The sequence below is a fragment of the Protomyctophum parallelum genome (genome assembly GCF_964188405.1).
Source record: "Protomyctophum parallelum genome assembly, chromosome: 11".
Lineage (NCBI taxonomy): Eukaryota > Metazoa > Chordata > Actinopteri > Myctophiformes > Myctophidae > Protomyctophum > Protomyctophum parallelum.
The window spans coordinates 30,882,696-30,909,728 of NC_139707.1; the positions used below are offsets into that span (position 1 = coordinate 30,882,696).

The following is a 27,033-nucleotide window of genomic DNA, read 5'->3' on the forward strand; positions in this document are numbered from 1 at the left end:
GTATTGTACCCTCAAAGGCACCATTGTCACTTTACCTGTAGTGTGGTGACCCCGGGGACACACGCTATCAAAAAATGCCAAGGCTCTTTCCTCAGTTTTGCTGCCTATATGGCCATTAGTTCAACTCCCGTGCTTACGAGTGAGAAATCCCCAGGTCAGCAGAAGGCAGCCAGACAGAAGGAGTGAGTGACATCCTATCCAATTACGTGTCACCTCCACAGAGCCGGGTGCCAAGAACTTGAGCAGACCTCACGAGACAAGCAATTACACCAAAAAGATTCTGATCACCACACGGGGACCACTGTAGACCTTCTATCAGCCTGCCACTGTTAAGCTGCATATCTCACAGTGATGCTAGCTCTTGTTACTTGAGTGCCAACATACGGATTCCTTCAGGAATGTGGATAGATTTGTTTCCATCTATCAAATAATGGGTATTAACCCCATTAATCAACCCTGTTTTTGGTGGAATGTCATAGACGAACACTTTAAATAACGTAACATTTCTGCATAATCCGCCTGCGAGCCGCCGCCCTGCCACATGCACAAGTTGAACTTCATGTAGCAGACACTGCATGCTGGGCTTTTGTTTTGCTCTTGTCTGCAGTGGAGGACTGTCCTCAAAACACCTGTGAATATATTAGAGTCAGCAGTCCCTTCCACTGAACCCTGTTAGCTGTCAGTCACTGCACTTGACTGGGCTACACAGAAACAATGGTTCTTAAATGGTTCTTTTAAAGGCTAGTATGGTTCCACGAAGAACTGTCAACAACTAAAGAAACTTTTTTTTAAGTAAGTAATTTTAGGTAGCAGAAATGGTTCCTCAAAGATTATTTTTTTCCTTTGAAGCTCCTTTTAACTTTCCGTCTGTGGCATCATTTTGAAGAACCAGTTTCGGTTCCAGCTGGCACTGGGGTTTCTGTGTGTATGGTTGCAACCCGTTGTGCAGGTAAAGAGTTCAGGCACACTTTACCTCATGGCGTTCTATAACTCTCTGAAGTAGTTTCATGCAAAACGCAGAGACCACTGACAAAGGATGATTGATTATACACTTCGAAGTGTATAATGCACATATTAAAATTATCCTCTGCATGATTAAGTGTGATTTCGATTGTTTTAATAAATCAGAGCCTAGAAGGTAGTCAACGCATATAATATAAATGTATGTGGGACTATAGCCTTTTTTGTGTAGATATTGAGCATTGTTCATAATATGATAATATTGTTTATATTATAAACAAGTGAACCTGGCACTGAGGCCATGAGACCTGAGTGGAATAAATTATAACATGATGTACATTGGGGACATTTGTAGTATTGTGCCCTGGGGGGAAATTCATTAGTGAGGGCTGTTTAAAAGCTGCGTTTTGATGATCATATCCTTTGGGGGAGCACTATACCTCTGTGTCTATAGCTCATTACACAGGCAGTGGTAGAAACACACACACACGCACGCACGCGCACACACACACACACACACACACACACACACACACACACACACACACACTGTAGTGTCATATTTGCACTTAAGCATACAGTACTGTCCATATTTTGGGGTGAGTGTTCGACACGTTGAGACCTTGTATAAACCGTTATTTTCAGCAATGATATTTGGTGCAGAGGGGGAAACATTAGGCGGCCTAGTATAGTCCCTTGGGGGACTCCGGTCAAGTTTAATGCAGTAGAGTTAAAAGTGGTTAATGAACGTTTATTGCTGATTTACTATTCAAACCAAGATATATTTAGAAATCTCTCTCTCTAACAAAAGCTGCTAATCATTTTGTGTGGTGCAAGCAAGGCGAGCTCCGGGGGTTGATGTGTCCTTCCGCACAGCCACCGTTTTATCATCACTCAGAATGTATTTTTACTCGCACATAATCGTCTCTGTCGGGTGGAAACCTCCTTTTCAGGATTAATATTCAAAAATATAAAAACGCACCGCTTCACACCGCGCTTCGAGCTCACGGATCTGATACTTTTGCTATTTTTGTGTGACACTGTAGTTGGGCATTGATTCATGAAAAACACAGTTAGTGTTAGAACATGGACCAATTAAAGCCTTTTCTGCCCGACAGCGACGACGATATCCTGAATTCATCCCAACTTAGCAAGCAAACACCTGTAATTAAGGATGCATCTTTCTCGCTGCTCATGCATTAAGTGTGATGGAAGTGTGGGGGTGAAGGACGGCTCCATGCATAAGGACACCCCAGTGGCAGTGGTATCATTTAATTAAAACAAACAAACAAACGTGACAAACAGTGGTGCAAAGTAACCAAGACTCAAGCACTGTACTTAAGTGTACAGTTTTGAGGTACTTTGTATGTACTTCTTCTCCACTAGAATATACAGTAGATCTCAGAAGCAACTTAAAAGTACTTTGAAAAAATTTACTCCACTACAATTAATTTTTCAAAACATATAATACGCCCAAGAAGTTTATACTTCAGATATTCAAAAATAACCGATCTATAAGCTCACCACGTAGATCTTGTAGATCTATTTTCAAAGTACTTTGATACTTTGGTACTTTACGTATATTGTACTGTATTGCCACTTTTACTAAGTAAGTAAAAATAAATCTTGCACCAGATGTACCATTTCATTGCAAAGCGCTGTGACGTTGGGCCTAGGGTCAGCCCAGTTAGGGCCCAGGTAGGGCCGGTCCGGGCCTGTTAAGAACTCTAGTTTTCGACTATTAGCTATCGGCTATACGCAGTGTTTGATGCGGTCAGTGTCGTGATCTTCATATAGACAGCCATATATGGAGCATGTCACGAGGCGTGACTGACGGACTGACTCACATGAGGCGTGACTGCGACCTACTTTCGCAAACAAACCCACAGATAGAATTAACCACTTTTACCCTCTGACCCTATATTTTATGCATGTTATTGCAGGGGGAAATAGCGAGAATAGCAGATCTGCAAGCTCACAATAATGTTGTAGAATGTAGAATGTTTTGCAATACTACACATACAACTCATATAACAAATTATAAAATAGGGCATTGATATTTAAGTGGATAAAAGATAAAAATGATTACTTAAGGTTTCCGCTGTACATTTATAATTTAATTCCTTTATTTCCCTCAAGGGAAAATCGTTATTGACATAGATATGGAAATGATACTTAAAACATTTAATAGAAAGCAAAAGAGAAGTGCTGAGCTTTTGTTCCTCTCTCTTCATTATGTTTCCAGATTGGACGTTATGAAGTGAAAAAGCAAACAAACAAACAAACAAACAAACAGCAGCCATACTTGTAGCTGAAGTAATTGATTTGGACGGTACAACGTATTCTTTTTGGAGTAGGCCTATCTGTAAAAGCTGAAATATGCTCCAAATGTGCCATTGTGTATTGTTCTGTCTGTTGGGATGTTTTTCCTGTACGGCATGCTCCAGGTCTCCGGCGCAAGTGTTTTACCACTGAGTTAATAGCAGAGTGGGCGGTAGAACAGAGGGATGGTTCAATCCCGGCCTCCCCCCAGAGTTCGTGTCCTTGAGCTAGACGCTAGAGGTAGAAGCCCAATGTGCAGGTTGGTGCCTTGCATGGTTTCCTCCACCATCGGTGTGTGAATGTGAATTTGTGAATGTAATGCACATATGTAAAGTGTTTTGAATAAAATCACTACAGTATGATGAATGCACCATTTACAATTTGCCTCTAGAAAAACCTCATTGCTGAAAATAGCAGACCTACAAGCCCATGTGCACTTTGCTGAATATTCATGCCCAGAATAAGGATGTGAGGGTTCATGTTAATATATTGGTCAAGTTAATTTAACACATACAAGGAAACCGAATATGCCTCACAGGAAAAGAAAAACAATATATAGACCCTGTGTCCCCACTCTGGGGATTCTGTGGCGCTCACAGTCCCTGGAGCAAGGGCAGCAAAGAAACGAACAGAATCTGCATGAAATAGCCTGCAGAAAAGACTGGGAAACTTCTGGAGTTTGCTGCTTCTCTTGCCGAGTTCAAAGGCTTAGTTAGGGAAATAGAAGATGAATGTGCTGGGAGTTGTCATTGCTTGGAACAAGTTGTTGACTGGTTGCCAAGCGGCTGAGGCACTGCTCTGCTGTGCTTCTCCCTCTCTCTCTCTCTCTCTCTCTCTCTCTCTCTCTCTCTCTCTCTCTCTCTCTCTCTCTCTCTCTCTCCCTTGCCCCCGCGCCCCTCTCTATTTTCTCTCCATTTCTCTCAATCTCTATCTCTATTTGACGGCGCTTTTATTTTAGCAGTTGCTATTACAACTCAACTTAAAGCGTTTCAAGATTGGATGTCGGATGTTTGCTAGTGGGTGAATTACCATAAGTCTCATGAAAAATGTAAGCCTGCTACTGTGTGTGTGTTCTTCCCCCATTGTAGTCAAGGATATTCTTTTCTTTTTAATCAGGATGGTGATGGAATAGTAAATAATACTGGGGTTCCCTGCAGGGACCGGGTGGCCCCCTGTGGTGTGAGCAGCAGGGTTGTAATGTAGCCGCCGTGGGCTTCCTGTTTGTCTGTTGCCTTTCTGGGATGCTGAAGTCCTACTTTATAGCAGTAATTTTTGTCTTTTTGGCCACACATCTGGTACAGTAGCTCTGTTGTAATTATTATTATTATACCCTTGAAATATTTTGTTGAGAGAGTATGACTTTAATATCCATTTCACATGGGAAGCGACTGACGTGCCTAATAATTCAATTTGCATCTCAGTGAGAGGCGAGAGTTCAGGTTGGGGCAGCATGAGCAATCTGACGAGTCTGATGCTCAATCCCTTGAAATTGTCACGTTCATGCTCACCTCACACACAGAGTAGACCCGCCTGTGTCAAGAGTTGAAAGTTTGTTTTCTATGCCATTGCCCATTTGGTTCTCAAAGTGTGGGGGGGGGGGGGGGGGGGGATCCACAACAAATGTAGTTAAAGGGGAATATACCACTCATTTTCAACAGTGAACTATATGTCATTAATTTACCTTAGAGTTGTTATGTGGAAATAATAAATAAAGTACCCCTAGTTTACCCTAGAACTGGAGGTCTAGAACTTGGGGTCATGTGATCAGTGACATCACAAAGGTGTACTCTTTGGCCTGCAGAGTACACCTTCGTGATGTCATCATCTTAACCACTTTATCCATGTATATTATACATATACTTTAGCTGGGGTCCTCAACATAGCCGGCTATTCAAAAATAGCAGATCTACAAGCTTACAGTGCGACACTTCATGCGGTTGTACATTAGCTTTTTTTATATTAGAATTTAACATTTTCAACACAAATCTTCTCTCCTGGACAGTCCCTGGCAAAGAACCCTTTCAGATGAGGGTCCATGGCCAAATATATATAAATTTGGGCTTCCCTGACACAAAATCCCTGGTAAATACTGTTTGTATGTTTGTATACATGTAAAGCATAGAAACACGTCTATTCAAATGAGCGACTGTCGTATGCCAAAAATAGCTGATCTACAATCCTATGACGTGGATCTGCTATACTGTATTTTCGTCACACGACACCGTCAGACGACAGGGCATATGCGGGGGCTCGGGAGCAGCTGATGGTGACAGATGGAGAGTTGATTATTCAGTGTTTAGGAGATATACAAGAGAGAGAGCGCACGTGTGCTTGTGTTGGGTTAGGGCTCCACTGTCAGAACAATCACTCTCAGTCGCACCTCCATAAATCATAGACACGCACGCACGCACGTACGCACGCACGCACGCACGCACGCACGCACGCACGCACGCACGCACGCACGCACGCACGCACGCACGCACGCACGCACGCACACACACACACACACACACACACACACACACACATGCACACTCACACACGCACACACGCACACACACTCATACACACGTATCGGTATAGCTGGAAATTGCCCCCGCTGTACCAAAGTGTTGCTGATACAAGCCAAGGGTGGGTGACCATAAAATAATGCCATCAGTGACCACAGTGGAATGTGAGGTGTGACAGGGTGCTCAGGTGGAACAGAGGTACAATACAAGGCCAGCATGTCAACACAGCTGCGCCCATTCCTTGGTTAAAATGTGGAGCTGAAATATAGGTAGTGTTACACATTAGTCCCATGCAGCATCCCTATTCTGCGCATGTGAATATTTGGCCACATTAGCCGATCTGCAGGCTTACAACATGTCAGATTGTGACACGGTATTGTCACAGTGAATTGGTGTGGAGGGGGAGGAATGGTGGATAACCTGTGGGGATACCTCAACAAAGTATATCTTGCTTGCTCTGGGTAGATCTTTGTTGGTTTGTAAAGTGTCTTGAGACATTGTTGTGATTTGACACATAAAATTGAATTGAATTGAATTGAATTGAATTGAATTGAATTGAATTGAATTGAATTGAATTTAATTTAATTTAATTTAATTTAATTTAATTAATATCATCTCTGTCGGGTGGAAAACACATAAAAAATAGTTTTCAGGTTTCAAATTCAAAAGTAGCAGTAGCAGATAAAGTAGCCAGTGTATGGAACTCCAACCTCCAACCTCCCCCAAAGTTTATTTTGATGCTTTTGTGTGACGATGCAAAAAGTTAGAATATTCTGCCCGACGGCGACGATATACAGTAGAGTAAAGCAGTGGATCAGGAGGTAGAGTGGCCGCTTGGGAATCGGACGGTTCCCAGCTCCCCCATGGTTAGTGTTGAAGTGTCCTTGAGCAAGACACTGACACTGACCCATAAAAATGAATGACCAGAGGGCCATGGATCACCCCAATCCATTCCCCCACCACATCTAACAAGGCGATCAGCTCCCTCAGGAATAAAATGTCAGTGTCACACCACACCTTAGCTGTTTAAAGTTGTTATGCACACTGTAGCGCCTATCTTTGGTTTCATGAATCAACATAATTTGCCAGGAACAAATCACTTATTGTTACATCCTAGACCTTCATGCGCTGTCATCACTTTTCCTTTCCCATTTTGTTTATTGCATTGTACCGGCTCTGAATAAGAAGTGGGCAAGTAGCACTTATGATAATGTGAGCACCAATGGAGCCACACTGGAAGTCTCCATTAGTATTGCACACCTGGGAAGCATAAAGTCAATGATATGCTCCGATGAACTATGAAACAATTCAGCAGTCTGAAATATTGCCCTCTTAAGCAGAAAAGCAACAGCATGAAAGCAGCGCCGGGTGCCACCGTGGTCATTGGCCTGGGAAGCAGAGAGTTAACAGCAGCTCCCACTGATGCACCTTTCAAAGAGCAGCACATAAGCGGTTTCACGCAGTTGTCATTTGAAAGCAATTTGCTAGAGCTAGGATCTCATTATTATATCAATTTAATTACAATTATGAAAAAGACAAAACTAATTATTATTTCCATAGCACAGAGCCCAATGACTCCGGAAGAGAAGAAATTGTGACCAACGTAGGTAATCAAATGAATCGTCAAACTGATCTCATCTCTCTGATTGCGATCAGATCTGCATCCGTCATGTTGTGGGGGTTATAGGACTGAAGGACGGGGAAGATAAATTAACTGGGCTGACATATTAATTGAATGTATTCATCCACTCTTTTCAAGATGGAGATTTTAACGAAGTGATTTTCTCAATCTCCCCAATTGACAGGCACAAGGTCACAAACTGTGGGCAGGAAATTTCTTAAATGTTGATCATGCCTCTGTGTTGTAAGTTTTCCCCTACATTATTTAGATAATAACCCTGTTCAATATCAGTGGTTAAGCTGTGTGTCTTTAACACAGACACACATTACAATATGCAGTGTTGAGTTTTGTGTCAGACAGGCTGATCTCTCATAGGCCTGTTTGAATCAAGTGAGCACTGGGCAGTCAACCGCTTCGAATGTTATCAACCGATAGCATTCTGTTTTACCTTGTTCCACTTTAACCCTACGTCCAGACAGACAGACAGACAGACAGCGATATATATGCGGCGGCAGTGGGTGAATGTAAATTGCATTTTAAATCGCTTTGGAGAAAAGCACTATGTAAATGCATAGATAGATAGATAGATAGATAGATAGATAGATAGATAGATAGATAGATAGATGGATGGATGGATGGATGGATGGATGGATGGATGGATGGATGGGTGGATAGATAGATAGATAGATAGATAGATAGATAGATAGATAGATAGATAGATAGATAGATAGATAGATAGATAGATAGATAGATAGATACAGGTGTGCCCTTACATTTTTCACTTTGGTAAAACTAGCTAGAATCTAGTTTCTAGATGTCTGGGTGTCCTCTATGGACAAAAAGAATACTTTGAGTAACTAGATATTGCATTTTTTTTACTGTCCAATAGAATACGTATGTCTATGATTTTGGATAGTTTGATTTACTGCCCAGCCTTACTTCCCTGAGGAGAGAGGGGTTTAGTAAAGTTGCAAAGGATGCATTTCTAAGATGTTGTTTTTTCTATTTCTTTTTTTTAACCCAATTCAGTCAAAGCCAACAAAAGCATCTGACAGCCAGAAGATAAATACAAGTGAGCTGTTAGGAGAGAGAATGCAGAGGCTTTGACCTCCAGCTGAGTGATCAACACATTAACAGCTTAAGAAGTGATACTTTCTGGTTAAACCAAATGTTCTAATGGCAATTAGCCATTAGCCAGTGTGTTGTGTTTGTTCAGAAACAGAAAGGACCCATTTGGCCCTTTATCACCTTAAATCTATTTTGTTTGTCAGGTTGTGTCTAAAACTCAAGGTTGTGTCTAAAACTCAAGGGTAGTTTTAGTATGCTTTTGTTTATTTCCCTGGGTTGCTCTGTGTCATTTATGTTTGTTAAAATAAATGCAATTCATATTGAATTCACGTAAATAGCACTTAAGACTGTCACTATAACTTGTATGTGACAAAAGAGAATAATAAAAACACTTTTGGCATTAAACACCTTGTGTTATTCAAAATAACCACCCTAGACTCAGTGAGTCGTCTGTACTGTACTGTACTGTACTGTACTGTACTGTACTGTACTGTACTGTACTGTACTGTACTGTACTGTACTGTACTGTACTGTACAAGCCCTCCTCCCTGGCCTCTGTGTCTGTGTGTTAGGCTGTGCAACAGTGACACTTGGTGGTGAACAGACGCTATAATGGTATTTTCGTGCTTGGACAGACAGACCCAGGGACACACAGGTTGCACCACTCAAAAATACTCTCTCACACTCATGCCTGTGTGTCAGTGATCACCCTCCCCTGTGCCACTTGTGCCAGTGTTGGCACCCATATTTGCCTAAGGTTGCCTACCCCTGTTTCAATCAGGCCATATGGACCCCCGTAACTCTGAGGGTGTGTACTGTAAATGGAACCAATGGACCCGTAATGCATTTGGTTCCATTTTGCACACCCTCAGAGTTGTAGACCAGCTAGGATCAGTGTCTCCTGGATCCCTCAAGAACCCCCCAGTGGACCCTGGGTTCCCACGTTGAGAACCACACACAGAGGCACACGCACACACAGAGGCACACACACACACACACACACACACACACACACACACACACATACACACACACATACACACACATACACACACACATCACACAGGCACGGAAGCACACACACACACACACACACACACACACACAGGCACGCAGCCATGCACAGTTGCACACACACACACACACACACACGCACAGACCTCCGTTTAACACATTGATTGCTAACTTTTGAAATTCTACTCAGGATTGCTTCTGCTAAGCGATTAACATTGGACTTTTTAACTTTTTAGGGGCCCACAGCGAGGGGCCTCTTATAGCACATCGCACATTGCATAAATCAAAAGGAAGCCAAACTAGTCCACTTCAATTTAAAAAAAAAAAAAATGATTCTACCATCTTCCATTCTGGAGATATTGACCTTTTTCTAAAACCTGCTTTTCACTGCACGCTGCTCTTTTGAAAAAACAGCAGAGATATGGAAGGTTGAAGTTGACAGACATTGACAGACAGATATAAAAATGAACACAAATAATATCATATACATACTACACACTGAATGAAAGCCCTGAATGTCTACTTTTAGGAGGAAAACAAATACACATGGTCCCATGTATAGTTTGTCAGTAATTGGCTGTTGAATGCAGCTTGCGCCCACCAGAGAGGATTTCAGAAAATGCATGGACCTGAAGAACCATTATTCACAAAATAAGGCCTATAGCGACATGTACATACTATATACCGTATGAAACAGAAGACTCTCTGCTTTCATAAGAAAAATACTTCTACTGTAATAATAATACAAATCACACCCCTGTGAAGTGAGCAGTGCAATGTTGCACAACATTGCACTGCTCACTTCACATGGGTGTGATTTTTATTATTATTACAGTAGAAGTATTTTTCTTATGAAAGCAGAGAGTCTTCTGTTTCATACGGTATATAGTATGTACATGTCGCTATAGGCCTTATTTTGTGAATAATGGTTCTTCAGGTCCATGCATTTTCTGAAATCCTCAGAGTATTTTAGACAAGACAAGGAACTGACAACTAAATATTCACAAAATAAGGCCTATACATACTATATACCGTATGAAACAGAAGACTCTCTGCTTTCATAAGAAAAATACTTCTACTGTAATAATAATGAAAATCACACCCCTGTGAAGTGAGCAGTGCAATGTTGCACTGCTCACTTCACAACATTGCACTGCTCACTTCACATGGGTGTGATTTTTATTATTATTACAGTATTAGTTTTTTTCTTATGAAAGCAGAGAGTCTTCTGTTTCATACGGTATATAGTATGTACATGTCGCTATATGCCTTATTTTGTGAATAATAGTTCTATAGGTCCATGCTTTCTCTAATCAGACCAGTGTGTGTCCAGTGGAAACCTCGTATGAATCTGATCTCAGGTCAGAATGGGCTAAAGTTCTCTCTGAAAAAGAGAATTTTATAAATGAAATGGATTCAATAGTCTAGTATTGACAAACAGTATATGGGATATGTGTATTTTATTTGTTTTCCTCCTAAAATTAGACATTTAGGGCTTTCATTCAGTGTGTAGTATGTATATGATAATTTATTTATGTTTATATCTGCCTGTCATGATAACGTCATGATGATGATGATTCTATGCACATATGTGATCATTGTCTCAGTAAACAAAATCAACAGATCGTTTGATAGCATAACAGTGACTTGAGAGGTTGACATGTCTGGACATGAACCACAGGAGCGACTCAACTCGCAGTGGGGGGGGGGGGTTCCACGACATGTCTGGACATGAACCACAGGAGCGATAAGCGTAGCCCGGCTGGCTGTGATTTCGACAAAATGACAGACAACACGATGGCTTCCGCAGCTTAGGATTGTATTAGTTATCCATTACAAACGGGTCGATTACGTCCCAGACGCCTTATCACTGCAATTGGCTGGCGAAGGCGCTATGGCGATTATGGTGATCAACTGCCGAGAATCTTTTTTCCGAGAATGAGAGTAGCATTGCAAACTGCAAAACGATCGATCGCAACTCGCAGTGTGGGGGGGGTTCCACGGTGTGATATCTGCTAGCCTAGTATACTGCTTCTTTGTCCAAACATGGCTGACGCGACGGCGAAAAAAAGACAGTTGGTCAGATGTATACTGCTTCTCCTATGGCGGTCCTTCGAGAATACGTCATTCGTTTCGCGTATACCTGTGCGTGAAATGGCGATCGACCGTTGGAGATTATTCTTGGTTTATATACGGGTTTATATTTCCGAGAATGAGGCGGCAGACCGGTGAGTTGTCGTTGGAAAGAATTAGAGAGGGCTGTGTCGAGTGGATCTGTGTGAATGAGTGGGGGGGGGGGGAAGAAACTGTAATGCGATGGAGAGATGCCTCGGGAGAAACCATGTAGAAACAGGAGGGGAAGGGTAATCGAGTGTATTCACAAATTTCACACACACTAGAAAATGGGTAGCTCCATTTTAGATCCCCTGATCTGCGTTGGTCTATGCCGTGTGCAGGACGGCGATGCCGCCTCCCCAGTACGTCGTAATGGATACGGCATGCCTGGAATGTGGTTAGACCAGGCCTCTTTTCAGGAGGTGGGGGGCTTTAAACTCCCGGATCTCACAGCGGATCTTTCTGGAGATGATCAGTGTTACATTATGTGTTGTCCGGGCGTCAGAGAAGTTGATGTACAGTATACAGTAAAAACACCAATAAAACGCTTTAGAGCGTGATGCGCAGACGGCGCTCGAGATTAATAAAACGCTTTAGAGCGTTTTGCGCAATCGATGAGTTAATACAAAGTAATCCGATCTGCATGAAGTCACATTATGAACAAACCGGCCTGGGACCTGAAATGTGTTTGACAACCTGAGTTAGAGGAAGGAACTGAACCTAGGTTTTCCTTCAAAAAATCTGACGTATAATTTTTGTAGAGCAACCTACCTACGAAAGAAAACGGAAGCATGATGCCCTTTGAATTTTCCTCACATTCTTTCCCAAACGATTTCATTAATAAGTTATGAATTATGAGTTATTGAGTTATGACGTGAGAAAGACAATTTCTACTCTGAGAAATGGGGAACAGAAAGGAAACAGCAGAATACCAAGAAATGTCATTGTTTCTTCAGTAATTCATACTGGCAATGCTTCTTGTACTAATCTGCTCTGAACACAATCTTGGTTTACTCAAATCTCAGCTAAATTTTCACATCACAAGTTTACAATATAAAAGAGTGAGGTACTGTACATTATTTTGTGCAAGCTTTCAGAGGTGTGGACTTGAGACTTGGCTTTGAGATTCAACTTGGACTCAAAGGCGTAGTGAAATGACACTTTTAGACCAATCAGAGCGGCCCATTCCTTCAGGCTATGTAGCCTCGGTCCCGTCACTTATCTGCGAAAAGAAAAGCCTGGTTACAACGTAAGGCAGAGAAGCTATCGGCGGATGTATCCTCCGGAACATCCGTCAGATGTATTTCCCCCGGATACGATATTTTCCCGAACAATAACTTGTTTCATTTGCGGAGAATGTAAACTGATTTGTAAAGCATCAACGTAATTTCCTTGGGCGATACTTCCGCTAAAATCCTGCAACTTCCAAAAAAACTATACATATTTTAGCATGCTGATCACGTTTGAAATTAATAATACACTGTCTGGAGTAGTTCTGTAATGGAAATCAGCTGTGTTTGGAGGAACATACAGCTATGGCAATCAAACAGGTGAATGAACACAAGATTAATTTATATTCATAAGGGCAGTGGTACGTCATCACGCAGCACATGTTTGTTCACAGGAAATAATTAAAAAGGCTATGGAATGCTGTAATCTATGTGTGTGTGTCATAGAGTTATAAAGGATAGAGGGCAGGCTGCCCCGCCTCCAGCTATTCATTTCGATGGAAGTTGCTCAGTGGCGTTTTGAGCACCCGGAAGAACTCTACTTCCACATTTTTTCAATTCAATATGTCCATCCCAATTCCAATCCGCTCCCTTACTGACTCACTGATCTATGAGTCTGAATCTATGTAAAGCGCTTTGGATGAAAGCGCTATATAAAATGCACCATTTACCATCCGTTCGGGATGAACCGTGCAAGCAACCCCAGAGTTTAATACCTCCATGCCCGTGGCAAAAATCTGCTGGGTGTGCAGATCTTATCGGAATGACAGCCATTTTTCCAATACCTCATCTAGAGTTTAATTACATCCATGCTAACCCCACGGGGGTTAATCAACAAAAACACTTGGATCTCTGTTGTAGCCATCTTACAGGCCTAGGTTGGCCTCATTGGATTTGCATGTGACAGGCTTGGTGGTGTGTGGTTAAATAATTGGCTTAAACTAATATTGCACTGCAGAGCCTGCATGGAGATGGAAATTGACAAAGCCTAATTTCTCAGCTCGGCAAAGAAATGAGAGATCTTCATTCTAGGCCTGATTGAACTGCAAATGTAACTGCGCTGCAGGGTGAATGCACGCATAGGACGCAGAAAGAATATCCATTCGCTTTTTCTTGAATTTAAGTGAATCTGGTGCTTTATCAACAAGAAAATGTGTATTGCCAACTACTGGGTTGATTGCTTCATAGCCCTTTCCTTACTCCTCATGAATAAGGCAAACATGAAGGTTAAGTGAACGGCCTTAAATTGGGCTTAATTGCAATCTGTGTGGGAGCCAAAATTTAAACCAACAAACTCAAATGTCTTTTTAAAGCTTTATTGTTATTGTTTAATGCACTCTCTTTCTAAACCGGCTTGATATATGTATCACGCTGTGACACCTTGTGAGTGGTGTCAGATCTGCAATTTTTTGTAATAAATGAATACAAGAGAAACCCTGATTTAATGAAAATGAATATTTAATGTATATGTCACTCCTGTGTGTTTCAGGTCAGTGGGGACAGTGCATAGGCGAGGAGTGTGGCTCTGGTGGCCTTCAGACCAGGACAGTGTGGTGTGTCCACACCGAAGGCTGGACCACCCACCACTCGCACTGCCAGCACGCCGGCAAGCCCGAGAGCCAGCGCCACTGCTTCCGGGTCTGTGAGTGGCACCAGAACCTGTTTGAGTGGGACATTTCCGACTGGGGCGCCTGCGTCCTGGTCCCGTTCTTCTCCAACGAGCTCAAGCTGCGGACCGCCGGCGAGTGCGTCACGGCGCAACACGGCATCCAGAGGCGCCGGGTGAGGTGTGCTCGCACCTCCAACGGAACGGTGGTCGCCACGAGGATATGCGAGTTCTTCTCCCAGAGGCCGGCCGGGGAGCAGGCGTGCCTCATCCCCTGCCCTCAGGACTGCGTGGTGTCGGACTTCACCTCGTGGTCGGGCTGCAGCAGGACGTGCGGTGCCGGCCTGCAGCACCGGACCCGGCACGTCCTGGCCACGCCCATGTACGGTGGCTCCAGCTGCCCCAACCTGACCCAGATCAGGACTTGCTCTGCCCACGTGGACTGTCCCACGGGGGAGGGCGAGTACCGGTACAGCCTTAAGGTGGGGCCCTGGAGTGAATGTCGCCTGCCGCATCACAAGGGCGTCCTGCCGAGCGGAAGGACAACGGTCAATTTCAGCAACGACACAGAGGAAAACAACACAGTCAAGCGGCACGCCCAGCAGCACACATCCCACCATCACCATAATCACCACCATAATCACCACCATCACACGCACACCAACCCCATGTCATGGGAGCTGGAGGTGGGCTACCAGATCCGACAGGTCCGCTGTACTCGGAACGATGGCAAAAACGCCATGTTGAGGTAGGCATGAATGAATGCCATGTTGAGGTAGGCATGAATGAATGAATGAATGCCATGTTGAGGTAGGCATGAATGAATGAATGCCATGTTGAGGTAGGCATGAATGAATGAATGCCATGTTGAGGTAGGAATGCATGAATGAATGCCATGTTGAGGTAGGCATGAATGAATGAATGCCATGTTGAGGTAGGAATGAATGAATGAATGCCATGTTGAGGTAGGCATGAATGAATGAATGCCATGTTGAGGTAGGCATGAATGAATGAATGTCATGTTGAGGTAGGCATGAATGAATAAATGAATGAATTAATGCCATGTTGAGGTAGGCATGAGTGAATGAATGAATGCCATGTTGAGGTAGGCATGAATGAATGAATGAATTCCATGTTGAAGTAGGCATGAATTAATGAATGCCATGTTGAGGTAGGCAATGCATGAATTCTGCAAAATGCCCTCATAACTTGTTCTGGGGTACATCACAGATTACTTAACCACTTGAAACCATAGCATCGGTATTCTAGGTGGAACATACCCCAAAAGTTGGCTATGCAAATCTGGGCAAAGTGATTTGTTGTAGAAGGGGGACTACAGACATATAATAGGGTTTTAAGTGGTTAAAATCAGTCTTACAACCAGGATTTAATCCTAGATTTAAACCAATGTGCAGAAGAAGCAGCTGTTTTGTATGAAAATTATAATTGGTGTGCAGATTGTTTTGGGGAACAGGCCCGTGAATCAGATATGATTAAAGAGCTTAGTTGTGTTAATCTCCTCCAAAACGGATGCAACATGAACAGGTGAACACTGAACAGTGAATATGTTGGAGGTTTGTTTATATCGTGTCTCCACACTCCCTTCAGTCCCCCTAATGTGACTTGTGGATAATCGAGGGTCACTCACCAACACATTGCATGGTGGTTTTTGCTGTGGAGGTGGGCTGGGGAAAATGAAGCGATAATAATTTTATGCCTGTTAACTTTTTAATTATGGTAAAGTGTTGTGTGAGCCTGTGTTTGCAGTGTCCTATTTGCATGGTAATGCCGCTACTATTGTGGTAAATGTCAAACCTCGTAATGTCTGCTATTCCGGCTAACTCTAGTATTTAGGTTTGATAGCAATGGATTTCTCTCAGAATGAAACACGCACGCACACACACACACACACACACACACACACACACACACACACACACACACACACACACACTGAGCACAGACTACAGCAAACAATGTATAATCTATTTTGAATAGCATGCGGTGAGGAAATTGTCAGACTCGTGAGTGACGTCTGCAGAGCCACTGGGGGTCCTTGGGGGGTTTACAGCTGGTCTTGAGGGGGTTCCAGAGTATTTTTCACAACCTCCATATTAGCGGGGCGACTGTGGCTCAAGAGGTAGAGCAGGTCGTCCAATGTTCGAATCCCGGCTCCTCCTGTCTACATGTCGAAGTGTCCTTGGGCAAGACACTGAACCCCAAATTGCTCCCGATGTGCTGGTTGGTACCTTGCATGGCTTCCGCCGCAATCGGTGTATGAATGTGTGTGTGAATGGGTGAATGTAATGCACAATCTACGTAAAGCGCCTTGGATAAAGGCACTATATAAATGCACCATTTACCATTTTACCATTTTAGCTGTGAAATTGAGAACACATACTGCGTCTGATTCCATATCGTCTCTGTTGGGTGGAAACCTCATGTCCAAAACTCTTTTCAGGATTCAAAGTCAAAAGTAGCAGATTGAAAAGCTCGAAACGCAACGTGTAGCGACACTTTTTTGTGCTACATGCTACACTTGATGCTTTTGTGACGCTATGATCAAGTAGGGCATTGAAACAACACAAAAAGTTGAAATATGGAGGTAAGAGGTTTCGGCCCGACAGCAACAATATTCATCCTCTCTGCCACATCTGAATTACACCGTTTTATGGTTCTGAATCTGTACTGACTTCTACATTTGTGGCCAGGATCAGGATAGTCGGTGATTGATGGTCCTCAGTAAAATAGAAAACAGTCTGACAAGAGAGGGTTGGAGTTGAGTTCCAAATGCCAGCTCATAAATCATTCCCATGTTTGATACCGTTGCTTCTGTGTCCAAAACACGTAAGAAGATGAACACAAGAAAGTGTGTTCAATGTAGTTGATATTAGTCTCAAGCTCTTGTTCATACTTTTTATTAGTTAAATAATCATAAAAAAACACAAACAGACGAAACCAGTTTCAACTTGGTTATGGGCATGTCATTCTAGGCAAAATAATTCAAAAAATCTTCAAAAATAACGATAGTAGGGCTCTAAAGCACATTGCAACAGCTTCTGGATCATTGTGAAATCCATGATCTCGACCACTGCGTTTGCGCGCAACGCCTTCGAACGAGTATACAAGTATAACATAGGTTGCAATAATGAACTTATGTGGGAAGAAAAAAAGAAGAAACGTACAAAGTAGTGGAGATACAAGTTTTTTGCATGACAGCGACGATATTGGATTCTGGAACACTGTCAGTTTCCATTTGGAGCTTTCTTCATCCTCTGGCCAGCTTGGCCGTGGAAATTAAAAGACAATCATCAGGGAGATGAAGGTGGTGTGATTGTGTTTGATACCGCCATATTACCCACAAAACCACAGTGAATCACTTGGCTGTTATGCCTCCGACAGAAAAGTCTAATTTATGCTCCGTTGCATGGAAAAAATAGCACACCTGCAAGCTCACAATGCGTCGCACCCGCGACATGCAGGTCTGCTACTTTTGGCGCTCAACACCGGCGTGCGGCGAAGAAGCACGGATCTTGAGGAAATCCTTTACAGCATCTCATCAACATATTCATTTATGCGGCGAGCTTAGAGCCCCTTGAATATAAATTTCCCACCTGAATCCCCTGCCTCATTCTGCTTTTCTAATTACAGTCTAATTACCAAGTAAAATCCCGCCTAAAAATCGGCATCGGCACTTGCATTACAATATACCTAACAAATTAAATTGTCCAAATTAAACAATGGAAATTGTAATTATGTGACTAATGCATTTATTCATAAGTAAGAGTATGGATTCTGCTCTGTGCCCGTACTGTGCAGATTGGTTTGTCACTGTATGCAGGCTTCCATTTGATTAAATTAAAATAAAATACAAATAAAAAGAGGTGGGACACTTTCTTAACCAGTTAGGTAAGCCCTACAGTAGATTGGCACAGATTGGCTATATTTGTAATTTTTCATGTATTTCATGTATTTTTTAAATAAATTATTATAGTTTGACATTATTTTTGTCACATTTAAAAATAGAAATGCCTGAAAGAGGGATGCCAGGGTTAATGTGGTTAACACACAATTGTTTTATTACTAATTGTTAAATTGTGATATTATGAAACATAAATACCACACAGTCTATATCTCCCAAAAAATAAATGTGTGTCTGACCAGTAGCAGGGATAAAACGTATTCCCACCAACCACGACCAGGAGTTTGCCCCTTTCCAATCAACTCAAAGCAAATCTAACCCGGTAATGCAATGTATAGTCCTTTTAATATCAATGCATTGTTTTTATATAATAGTACAAATAGAAGACCTGCAAGCTATGAGCTGACATCACAATATTTGAAATGATGGGCGTAAGTGGTTAATTCACAATGTACTTTTTGTACTCTTCCAAAAATATTTGAAACTTAGTGGAGTGAAAGACAAACGTATCCAAAAACACAAATGCTCAAGTACTAAAGTACAGATACCCCAAAAATACTTAAGTACTTGGTTACTGTCGCACACTGCAGACGATAATGATAATAATGTGTCACAGTGCAGTGGAAGCAGAAAAGGTTTCTCCTCTGTCAAAGTGGAGATATCTAGCAGTCAGCTCTGTGACTTAGATGGTATTCTCAGAGTTGATGTGTTATTTCCAAACCTCTGTTCTAAGCAGCCAAAGTCTGCCTCACATAGCCTAATCAAATGCCAAAGTCAGCTGGCATCTGTCATACTCCCCCCAACGTTCTCTCTCCCACTCTCTGCCTGCAAACCTTATTTATCAAAGTCTGAGAGTGCGACAATGGCATGAACTTTATATCAGATTATTGTTTCTTTCTTGTGTCAGAGATGTATGTTTTCAAAGTTTCGATTTGCTGGGGAAATCGAACTTCTGGTCATTCATTTTTCATGGCTGGTGGGTATAATGTTTTATTCCTGCTTCTGGTCAGACTGAATTATATACAGTCATGCATTTCTTCTTAGGAAATGTAGATATTTATGATATTTATGTTAGATAATATCAACATTTAAAATCTTAACACATTAACCCCGGCATCCCTATATTTTGGTAAATGGTAAATGGTAAATTTATATAGCGCCTTTATCCAAGGCGCTTTACAGAGATTGTGCATTACATTCACCCATTCACACACACATTCATACACCGATGGCAGCGGAAACCATGCAACGCACCAACCAGCACATCGGGAGAAATCAGGGCTCAAGGACACTTCGGACACTAACTCTTTTGGGCATAATTATTACCAAACTAGGGTTTCAGGCCGCAATGCAAATGCTCTTCAGGTCAAGATACGAGGAGAAAGTACTCACACAGCACAGGACATGTGATAAACAAGTGGATTTGGAACTGGAACACTGTAAAATTAAAGCTGAGAAATGGGTACTTTCTCCTTATAGGCTGAACCAAACAATATCACTTTCCCTAAATTCTCTCTCCATCTCCATGTGCTCTCCTCCCACTGGCCTCGCTCCCTGTGGCGCTGCAGCCTCTGTGCCCAGGACGACAACACGCCGCTGACCTTCCAGGCCTGCGTGATGCCCAAGGACTGCCAGGTGTCTGACTGGTCGTCGTGGAGCCTCTGCTCCAAGACCTGCCGCGGTCGCGCCACAGACCTGTCCCCCGGGTACCGGGTGCGCAGGCGGACCATGACGCACATTGCCGTGGGCGACGGAGGGAGACAGTGTCCTGCCCTGGAGGAGAAAGAGGCCTGTAACATCATGGGAGATCTACTTCCACTCTGTCCCAGGTGATGAACAGTGGTGGCCAGGGCTTGGATTTGCTGGAATGGGGGGTTTGATTGATTTTATTATTAATTTAGAGTTTGCAAAAAGTACAGTTATACAATAATGGTAAGATTGATAACATGAAAATCCCTGAGGGCTTGTTTCCATTGTGGTCCGATGTATTCAATGCATCAAAACATACAATACTATACTATAACCAGTAAGACGCCCTAAAGGGCAAGGTCGCGTGAACAGCGCTGCACGCATCCACCTGTGAGACGGCAGACTGCTGGGCGAGCGCTGATGCTTTGGCATGGGGGGTCAGATCAACATATGGAATTAATGCTGTACTGGACATCAAGCGTGTCTTGTGTGTACAGGGTTTGATGAGGTCAGATAAACATATATTGAATGTCAGAACAGGTCAGCTCCATATATGGAGATCTAAGGTTGGCAGCGGGGCAGTGTCTTGAGTGTACAGGGTTAGATGAGGGCATGGTATGGCCGGGCCTTAATTTTCGGGCCTGTTGAGAACTCTACTTTTCGCCGGCTGCTGGGCGTGGCTGCACTAATGTCTTTGGGGCGCTGGGGCAGGCCCGTTTAAAGTTTGAATGGACAGGTTACAGTAAAAATGGAGACATCAAAGAGGAATAATGGGTGGGTAAGGATCAACAAGGATGGCAGGGAGCTCAGATTCAATTACGTTGTACAACATTTATTTAATAGTTAGATTATTCCTGTGGTATGGGGAATTTTCTGTAAAAGCTAAGTGATGGTTAATTGGTATCTGTACTTAGGATTCACTCCCTATAAAGGGAGGCTGCAAGGGACAGACAATCAGTAGTACTTGGGCAGGCAAAGCGTTAACAGCCGGGAGCGCTGCCAGGGCCCTTAGTTAAGGGGTAGCCTTTAGGGCAGTCACTGTATGTTTGTTGTCTTTAGTTGTGCTTTAAGTTTCCATTGTTTTTGTAAATCTATTTGTCCAAGTCTATATATTGATTATTTTTAGAGAAATAAAGAACCCAAAACCGGTAATGCTGAACTTGTTCATTTTTGGAGCCTAGGTCAGCTCCCTATATGGAGATCTAGGTGATGATCCAGTCTTCTCCATTTATGGCTATCCAGGGTTTGATGAGGTCAGTGTCGTGATCTTCATATATGGAGACGGCCATATATGGAGAGTTACACGAGGTGTGACGGACTGACGGACATATATGGTGGCGTGATGTGTCACGAGGTGTGAGGGACTAACGGCCATATGGTGGCGTGACGTGTCACGAGGCGTGAGGGACTTGTCTCATGTCAAGTTGCAAATTGCAGACAGGTGCTCTTTATGGTGCTTTTAAAGGAGGGTAGGGAGTCTCATTGTTTGATGACTGGTGGTAGGGCATTCTACATTGTGGTGGCATAATATCATTAATTCAACCCCATGTTTGTGCTGAATCTGGGGGGAATGAGATCAGTGGTGCTGGTTGTGGGGATCTATGCCTCTGCTTATGATATGCCCAGCTGTCTGGTCATTTTTATAGACGGTGGGGATATGTTCTATGCCTGCATGGTTTCATGGTCAGACTGAATTAAAAGTCATGCATTAATTTCCTTTTGGGAAATGTTGTCTACAGTACATGTTTGATATTTATGTTTGATCCCCAGCCGGGGCGCCTGATGGAGGGGAAAAGAACTGGTTGGAATAACGTGTTCCTTCCACATGCTACGTCCAACCAGGGAAACTCCCCCCTGTCAGGTGTAAAGGAGCAACTTGGACACTCAGGCATGAAGGAATTAAGCATGAGTTCAAGTCCGTTGCTCTCCCCTTGTCCCCCTATGGGGACTAGGTTGGTGGAGGGTGTGTAGAGCCCAGGATCACATTAGATGATTGACACAGGGGTGAAAAATAAAATGAAGTTTTCGTGCGGACACGCCCACCAGTTCATTAAGTATGCCTGGTTTGCCTGGTGGGTGGTGATGGGTGGTGGTCCACCTGAACTGAAGCCGCACCCACAGCTGTGGTTGTTGCGAACGCAGTGAGCCACTTACTATGACAGCAGGGGCTGAGTGTCTGTGTGTGTGTCACGCTGTGTGGTGTCACGCTGTTACACCACCGGCCCGCCACCAGAGGGCGCAGCTGTGGCACGCACGCACGCACGCACACACACACACACACACACACACAGGGCGCAGCTGTAGCACACACACACACAACCACACACACACGAGCTGCGTTCGCTTCACGCGTTTGCGCGTCTTACTTGTATGATAAAGGGGGATAGGAGAGAGGATGATATTGTGATGTCACTATATCACAATGTTTTGTTATTTTCATTGGCACCATTGACTGTCAAGGTTTCAGCCTCCAGGAAGAAATATTTAATACAAATTGAAGACATCATTGCACATAACAACCACACCAAGGGGTCTAATGAGTAATGAAGTACTGTCACCTCATAAACACATGAAAAAAGAATTCACAGCACACCATCTGTAAGGAAATACAGGAAATGTTTTGATTTACAAAATGAAAGCCTGGAAGTGGTGCTCAGATGTCCCCTCTCCCAGAAGCAGACAGGTTGTTTACATAATTATGGATTTGTGATTTGAGGCATACTTTCAGCTGTGACACCAACTAATATTTTTTTGAATTTTCCTATTTCTCAAGCCTTCTCGCTTGGACAAGTGTGAGAAAATGCCCAGAGTCTGTAAATATAGACATATATAAACAATCGAAATACATTTGGGATATATATATATATATATATATATATTCTCTTTAGTATGTGCCTAAAATGTCGAGGGAGCCTTAAATCACTTTGTCGGTCCAGAGGATTGGGGGTGGAGAGGTGTAAGCTCATTGATATGTAAAGGCTGCTGCAAAGAGATGAGGGCCATGACTGTTATTCTGTGAGGTAAACAAAGTAGTCAATAGAGAATAATTTTTTCGCCGTTCGAGTAGATTTTTTATTTGCTACATGCAGCGCCTCAGAGCGGTGGATTTACATGATTAAGGAAAACTCATTACGGAAATTAAGTATTTGATAGATTACTACAGGCTGTTCTTCTATTAAACTCCCACCAATATTATTGGTCTCTGCATCACAGCATTTTTCATAGTTAAGGCCAGAGCAGTTGGTTTGAAGTTTTTTCCACATAATCAGAACAGCTAAAGGAGGAACGCTCCGTTCGTATTACTTATTTTTCTTCATGTGTCAGATCCACATAATAGATCTATGCATCATGTTTTGCAGTACATTCATGTCCACATTATGAAAAATAAGACCAAACCCTGAAGACTAGCTCTGCACTTGGCCAGTATGTGCAGTATTTATATTATCCACGTATGCATTGTTTATTGTTTATTAAATGGATCCCCATTTTCTGACACCAGGGCAACAGCTAATCTTCCTGGGGTGCATAGACGATAACATACAATATAAAAACATGAAAATAAAATAGCAGGGGGCATGCTGGCACAGTTGGTAGTGCTGTCGCCTCACAGCTAGAAGCTACGTAGAAGGTCCTGGGTTCGATTCCCGCTCGGGACGCTGTGGGTGCTCCGGTGCTGGCAGCGTGTCTCCTCCTCCGCATCATCAGGCCCATACCCGAGGCGGGGTTGGCGAAAGGGCCTTTCTGTGTGGAGTTTGCATGTTCTCCCCGTGTCCCCTAGGGTAGGTACCCTCACAAAAAAACATACAGTAATCCTGGTCTCTAAACTACCTCCCCCTGGCCAGGCCAGCAACTTGGACACTCAGGCATGAAGGAAGCATGAGTTCAAGTCTGTTGCTCTCCCCATGTCCCCCATATATGGGGACTAGGTTGGCGGAGGGTGTGTAGAGCACAGGATCACATTAGATAATTGACACAGGGGTGAAAAATGGGTTACAAAATCGTGGGATAAAAATTATTAAAAAAACACAAAACAAACATGAAAATACATGATATGACATTATACAACATCAAAATAATAACTACACTGGATCCATTGGAACACAGGTTCTTTATTTCCATTTCCTTTGACATACAAGATTTCTACCCACAGTCACTCTGTCTGTGAATACATTATTATTCACCTGGTTGGCTGTACTGTACAGTATGTATAGGACAGCAGGGACAATGTTAGTAGATTAAGTATAACATTGTACATGACGGTTTTTTTCTCCACCACTGTCTGTCTGTCTCACCAGGTATGTGTGGAGGACCACGGACTGGGCTGGATGCCGCGTGGCCCCTCTGTTGAGCCAGCAGGACCGGCGGCTGGCCAACGCCAGCGCCCTGTGTGGAGGAGGAGTCCAGACCAGAGAGACCTACTGTGTGCAGCTCCACGGTGACTCCACCGCCCCACATCACAGGAAAGAGGGTAAGAAGAGGAGATTATACTGTAGACCTGAGGCTGATTCTAAAAAATCCTCACAGTTTTCTGGAAAGAAAACGCATCTCAAAATATTTTGGTTCCAGGGACCCCAAGAAGGTCTCAAGGTCTTGTTTGGCGAGAAATGTTTCTTGCATACAAAGTATGTCACACTTGTCCAAAAGTTTGTCAACAACCATACGGCGAGCTTTATCACCGCTCTGGCCCAAACGCAGGCCACGACAGTTGTATGGCACACGTCTTAAATCCATTAAAAAAAGTCAGTGCTCACAGCACCAGCAGGTTTGATTAGGCATCGGCCTGTTATATAACAGAGCGGTCATTATTCAGAAATAACAGACAGACAGATAGCATTCAACCAAGCCGTAAGTAAGTAAATGTACTTTATACCGTAGTTACTTTTTACCATGCACTCAATCAACAGTAAGGAGGGTAAGAGGAGAGGCCACAGCTCACCTTAACCTGCTCACTGGAAGCATATTCCACAGACATAAATAAAGTGCAGTGCAAGGTCTGCTGCGTGCCCCCATGTAAACTCCTGCAATCAATTATTCAGCGCAGAGCTGCAGCCTGTAGGCATGTAGCCTATCTTAAAAAAATCACACCAGTGTGAACCGAGTGGTGCAACTCCCGTCTATTGGTTCTCTGTATCATTCCAATTTGTATCGTCCAATTTCTTCTCTGTTCCAATTTCTTCTCTGTATCGTTCCAATTTCTTCTCTGTATCTCTGGTGCCCCCTACTGGTATAAATATGTAACATACTCGTGCTCACTTATACATACATACATACATACATACATACAGGTACACACACACACAGGTACACAGACGTTGCTGGATGTAGGAGTGGTTGCACCACTCAAAAAGAGAAGTGCAGTGGAAGATGAAAAAGGAGGATTGTGCTTCGTATTGGATTTTGTAGCCACACCTGTGTTCTACATGCGAATACACAGCTAACTTCCTGAGTGACGATTTAGAAAGATGGATACACCGACAGACAGACAGACAGACAGACAGACAGACAGACAGACAGACAGACAGACAGACAGACAGACAGACAGACAGACAGACAGACAGACAGACAGACAGACAGACAGGATATTCAGAATTGAATTAATAAATAATAGTTTGAAAACTGTTTCCATTAGGATTTTGACCTATGCATGGATATCAAGGGAAATTAAATAGCCTGTGCATAACAGCTATTTAATTTATCTCCTTAATCAAGTGGCCTTGTACATTTTAATGGGTTTCATTACCTAGTAAAAGATTAATAAAAAAGAAGAATCTCCCTCCCCCTGGTAGCTGCGTTAATTTGTAATAAACATCACTGATGATTATTACATTTTGCCACCGTGTTAAATCTCAATCCGCTGACTTTACAGCACGTGCTCAATGATGAGTCTAGGGTGACTTAATTTTATATCCGAGGAGTATATTTTCTTTTTATGATTTAAACACCTCACACCGTGCCGGTGGGAATGTCCTTTTTATTCATCAAAGATGTTCAGAGGGAAACTCTAGTTTTGCATGGTGGATAGATATACGTGTGGGACCTGCTGTAGAATATGAATGAACATAGTTTGTTTGAATCAATCAATGGCAGCCAGGGACACTGATCAATACAAGTCAACAGTAATGTTTACCTAGATACGACCCCACCAGCTTTAGCTTATGTAAACAGATTGTAACATGGAAACCAATTTGTTCCCCTTGGATGTCTACCCACTGTAAGGGGATTGTCAGACATGAAAAATCACAATTTAGTGAAGAAAAAGGAGAAAGAGCCGTATTATGCGCTTTATCAATGAGGTTCAAGCAAGCATCTCATTGTTACAAAGTAAAATCAAAGACCACGTAAATTACTTTTTTGCCAAGATGACAAAAATGCACAATGGACATTTAGTCTACTTCTCTTTTGGGTTTCATTTAAATGGAAATGTGCAGCTCATTCATGTGCGTAGGACGGTGCATCAAAATGGAATATTAGATTTAATAAATTCTCATGTCGTAGGCAGGAGGGGGATCACGCCCCCCCCATACCCCTTGAGTTGGATGCTAATGCCAGGGCCCGTTATAGGTGGCCGCAGGGTTGCTGTTGTCTCCTAGGGAGCTGATTGCGTATTCAGTGCGCGTTGACTCAACATCTCAGCCATAAGTTTAAGTCCTGAGCTGGTCAAAGTTATACAGGACCAGGCTGGGAAAGTAAAATGTCCTTCCGTTTTGTCCCTTTTTTTGACAGCACATGCTTTCCCCCCCCCCCCTCTAAATGTATCCATTCCCCCTTCACTTCAAAACCGCAGCCGCGGATCCCAAACCTCCATGCTGTTAACTGGCCATGCCAGCCGGGCTATATCAAATTATGCTAATGTTTTCCGTCCAAACCCTGAAATAACCTCAGCTGCCTGTCTGTGTCCTCCTTTCTCTCACAGCAGGATATTACCATATGGGTCTCAAGCCTCCCTTTCACCAGTGGTGGAATAAATAAGAAATAAA

General features: G+C 43.0%; 1 protein-coding gene across 1 annotated transcript in view; it reads left to right on the forward strand.

Moving 5' to 3' along the window:
* The window catches only part of thsd7ba (thrombospondin, type I, domain containing 7Ba), a 255,663-nt gene that overhangs the window by 98,370 nt on the left and 130,260 nt on the right, over window positions 1–27,033 (forward strand). The window contains exons 4-6 of the mRNA XM_083776564.1: window positions 14,329–15,193; window positions 19,936–20,196; window positions 24,352–24,524. Of these exons, the coding sequence (XP_083632690.1) occupies window positions 14,329–15,193; window positions 19,936–20,196; window positions 24,352–24,524 (1,299 nt within the window). The remainder of the gene's footprint in view (window positions 1–14,328; window positions 15,194–19,935; window positions 20,197–24,351; window positions 24,525–27,033) is intronic.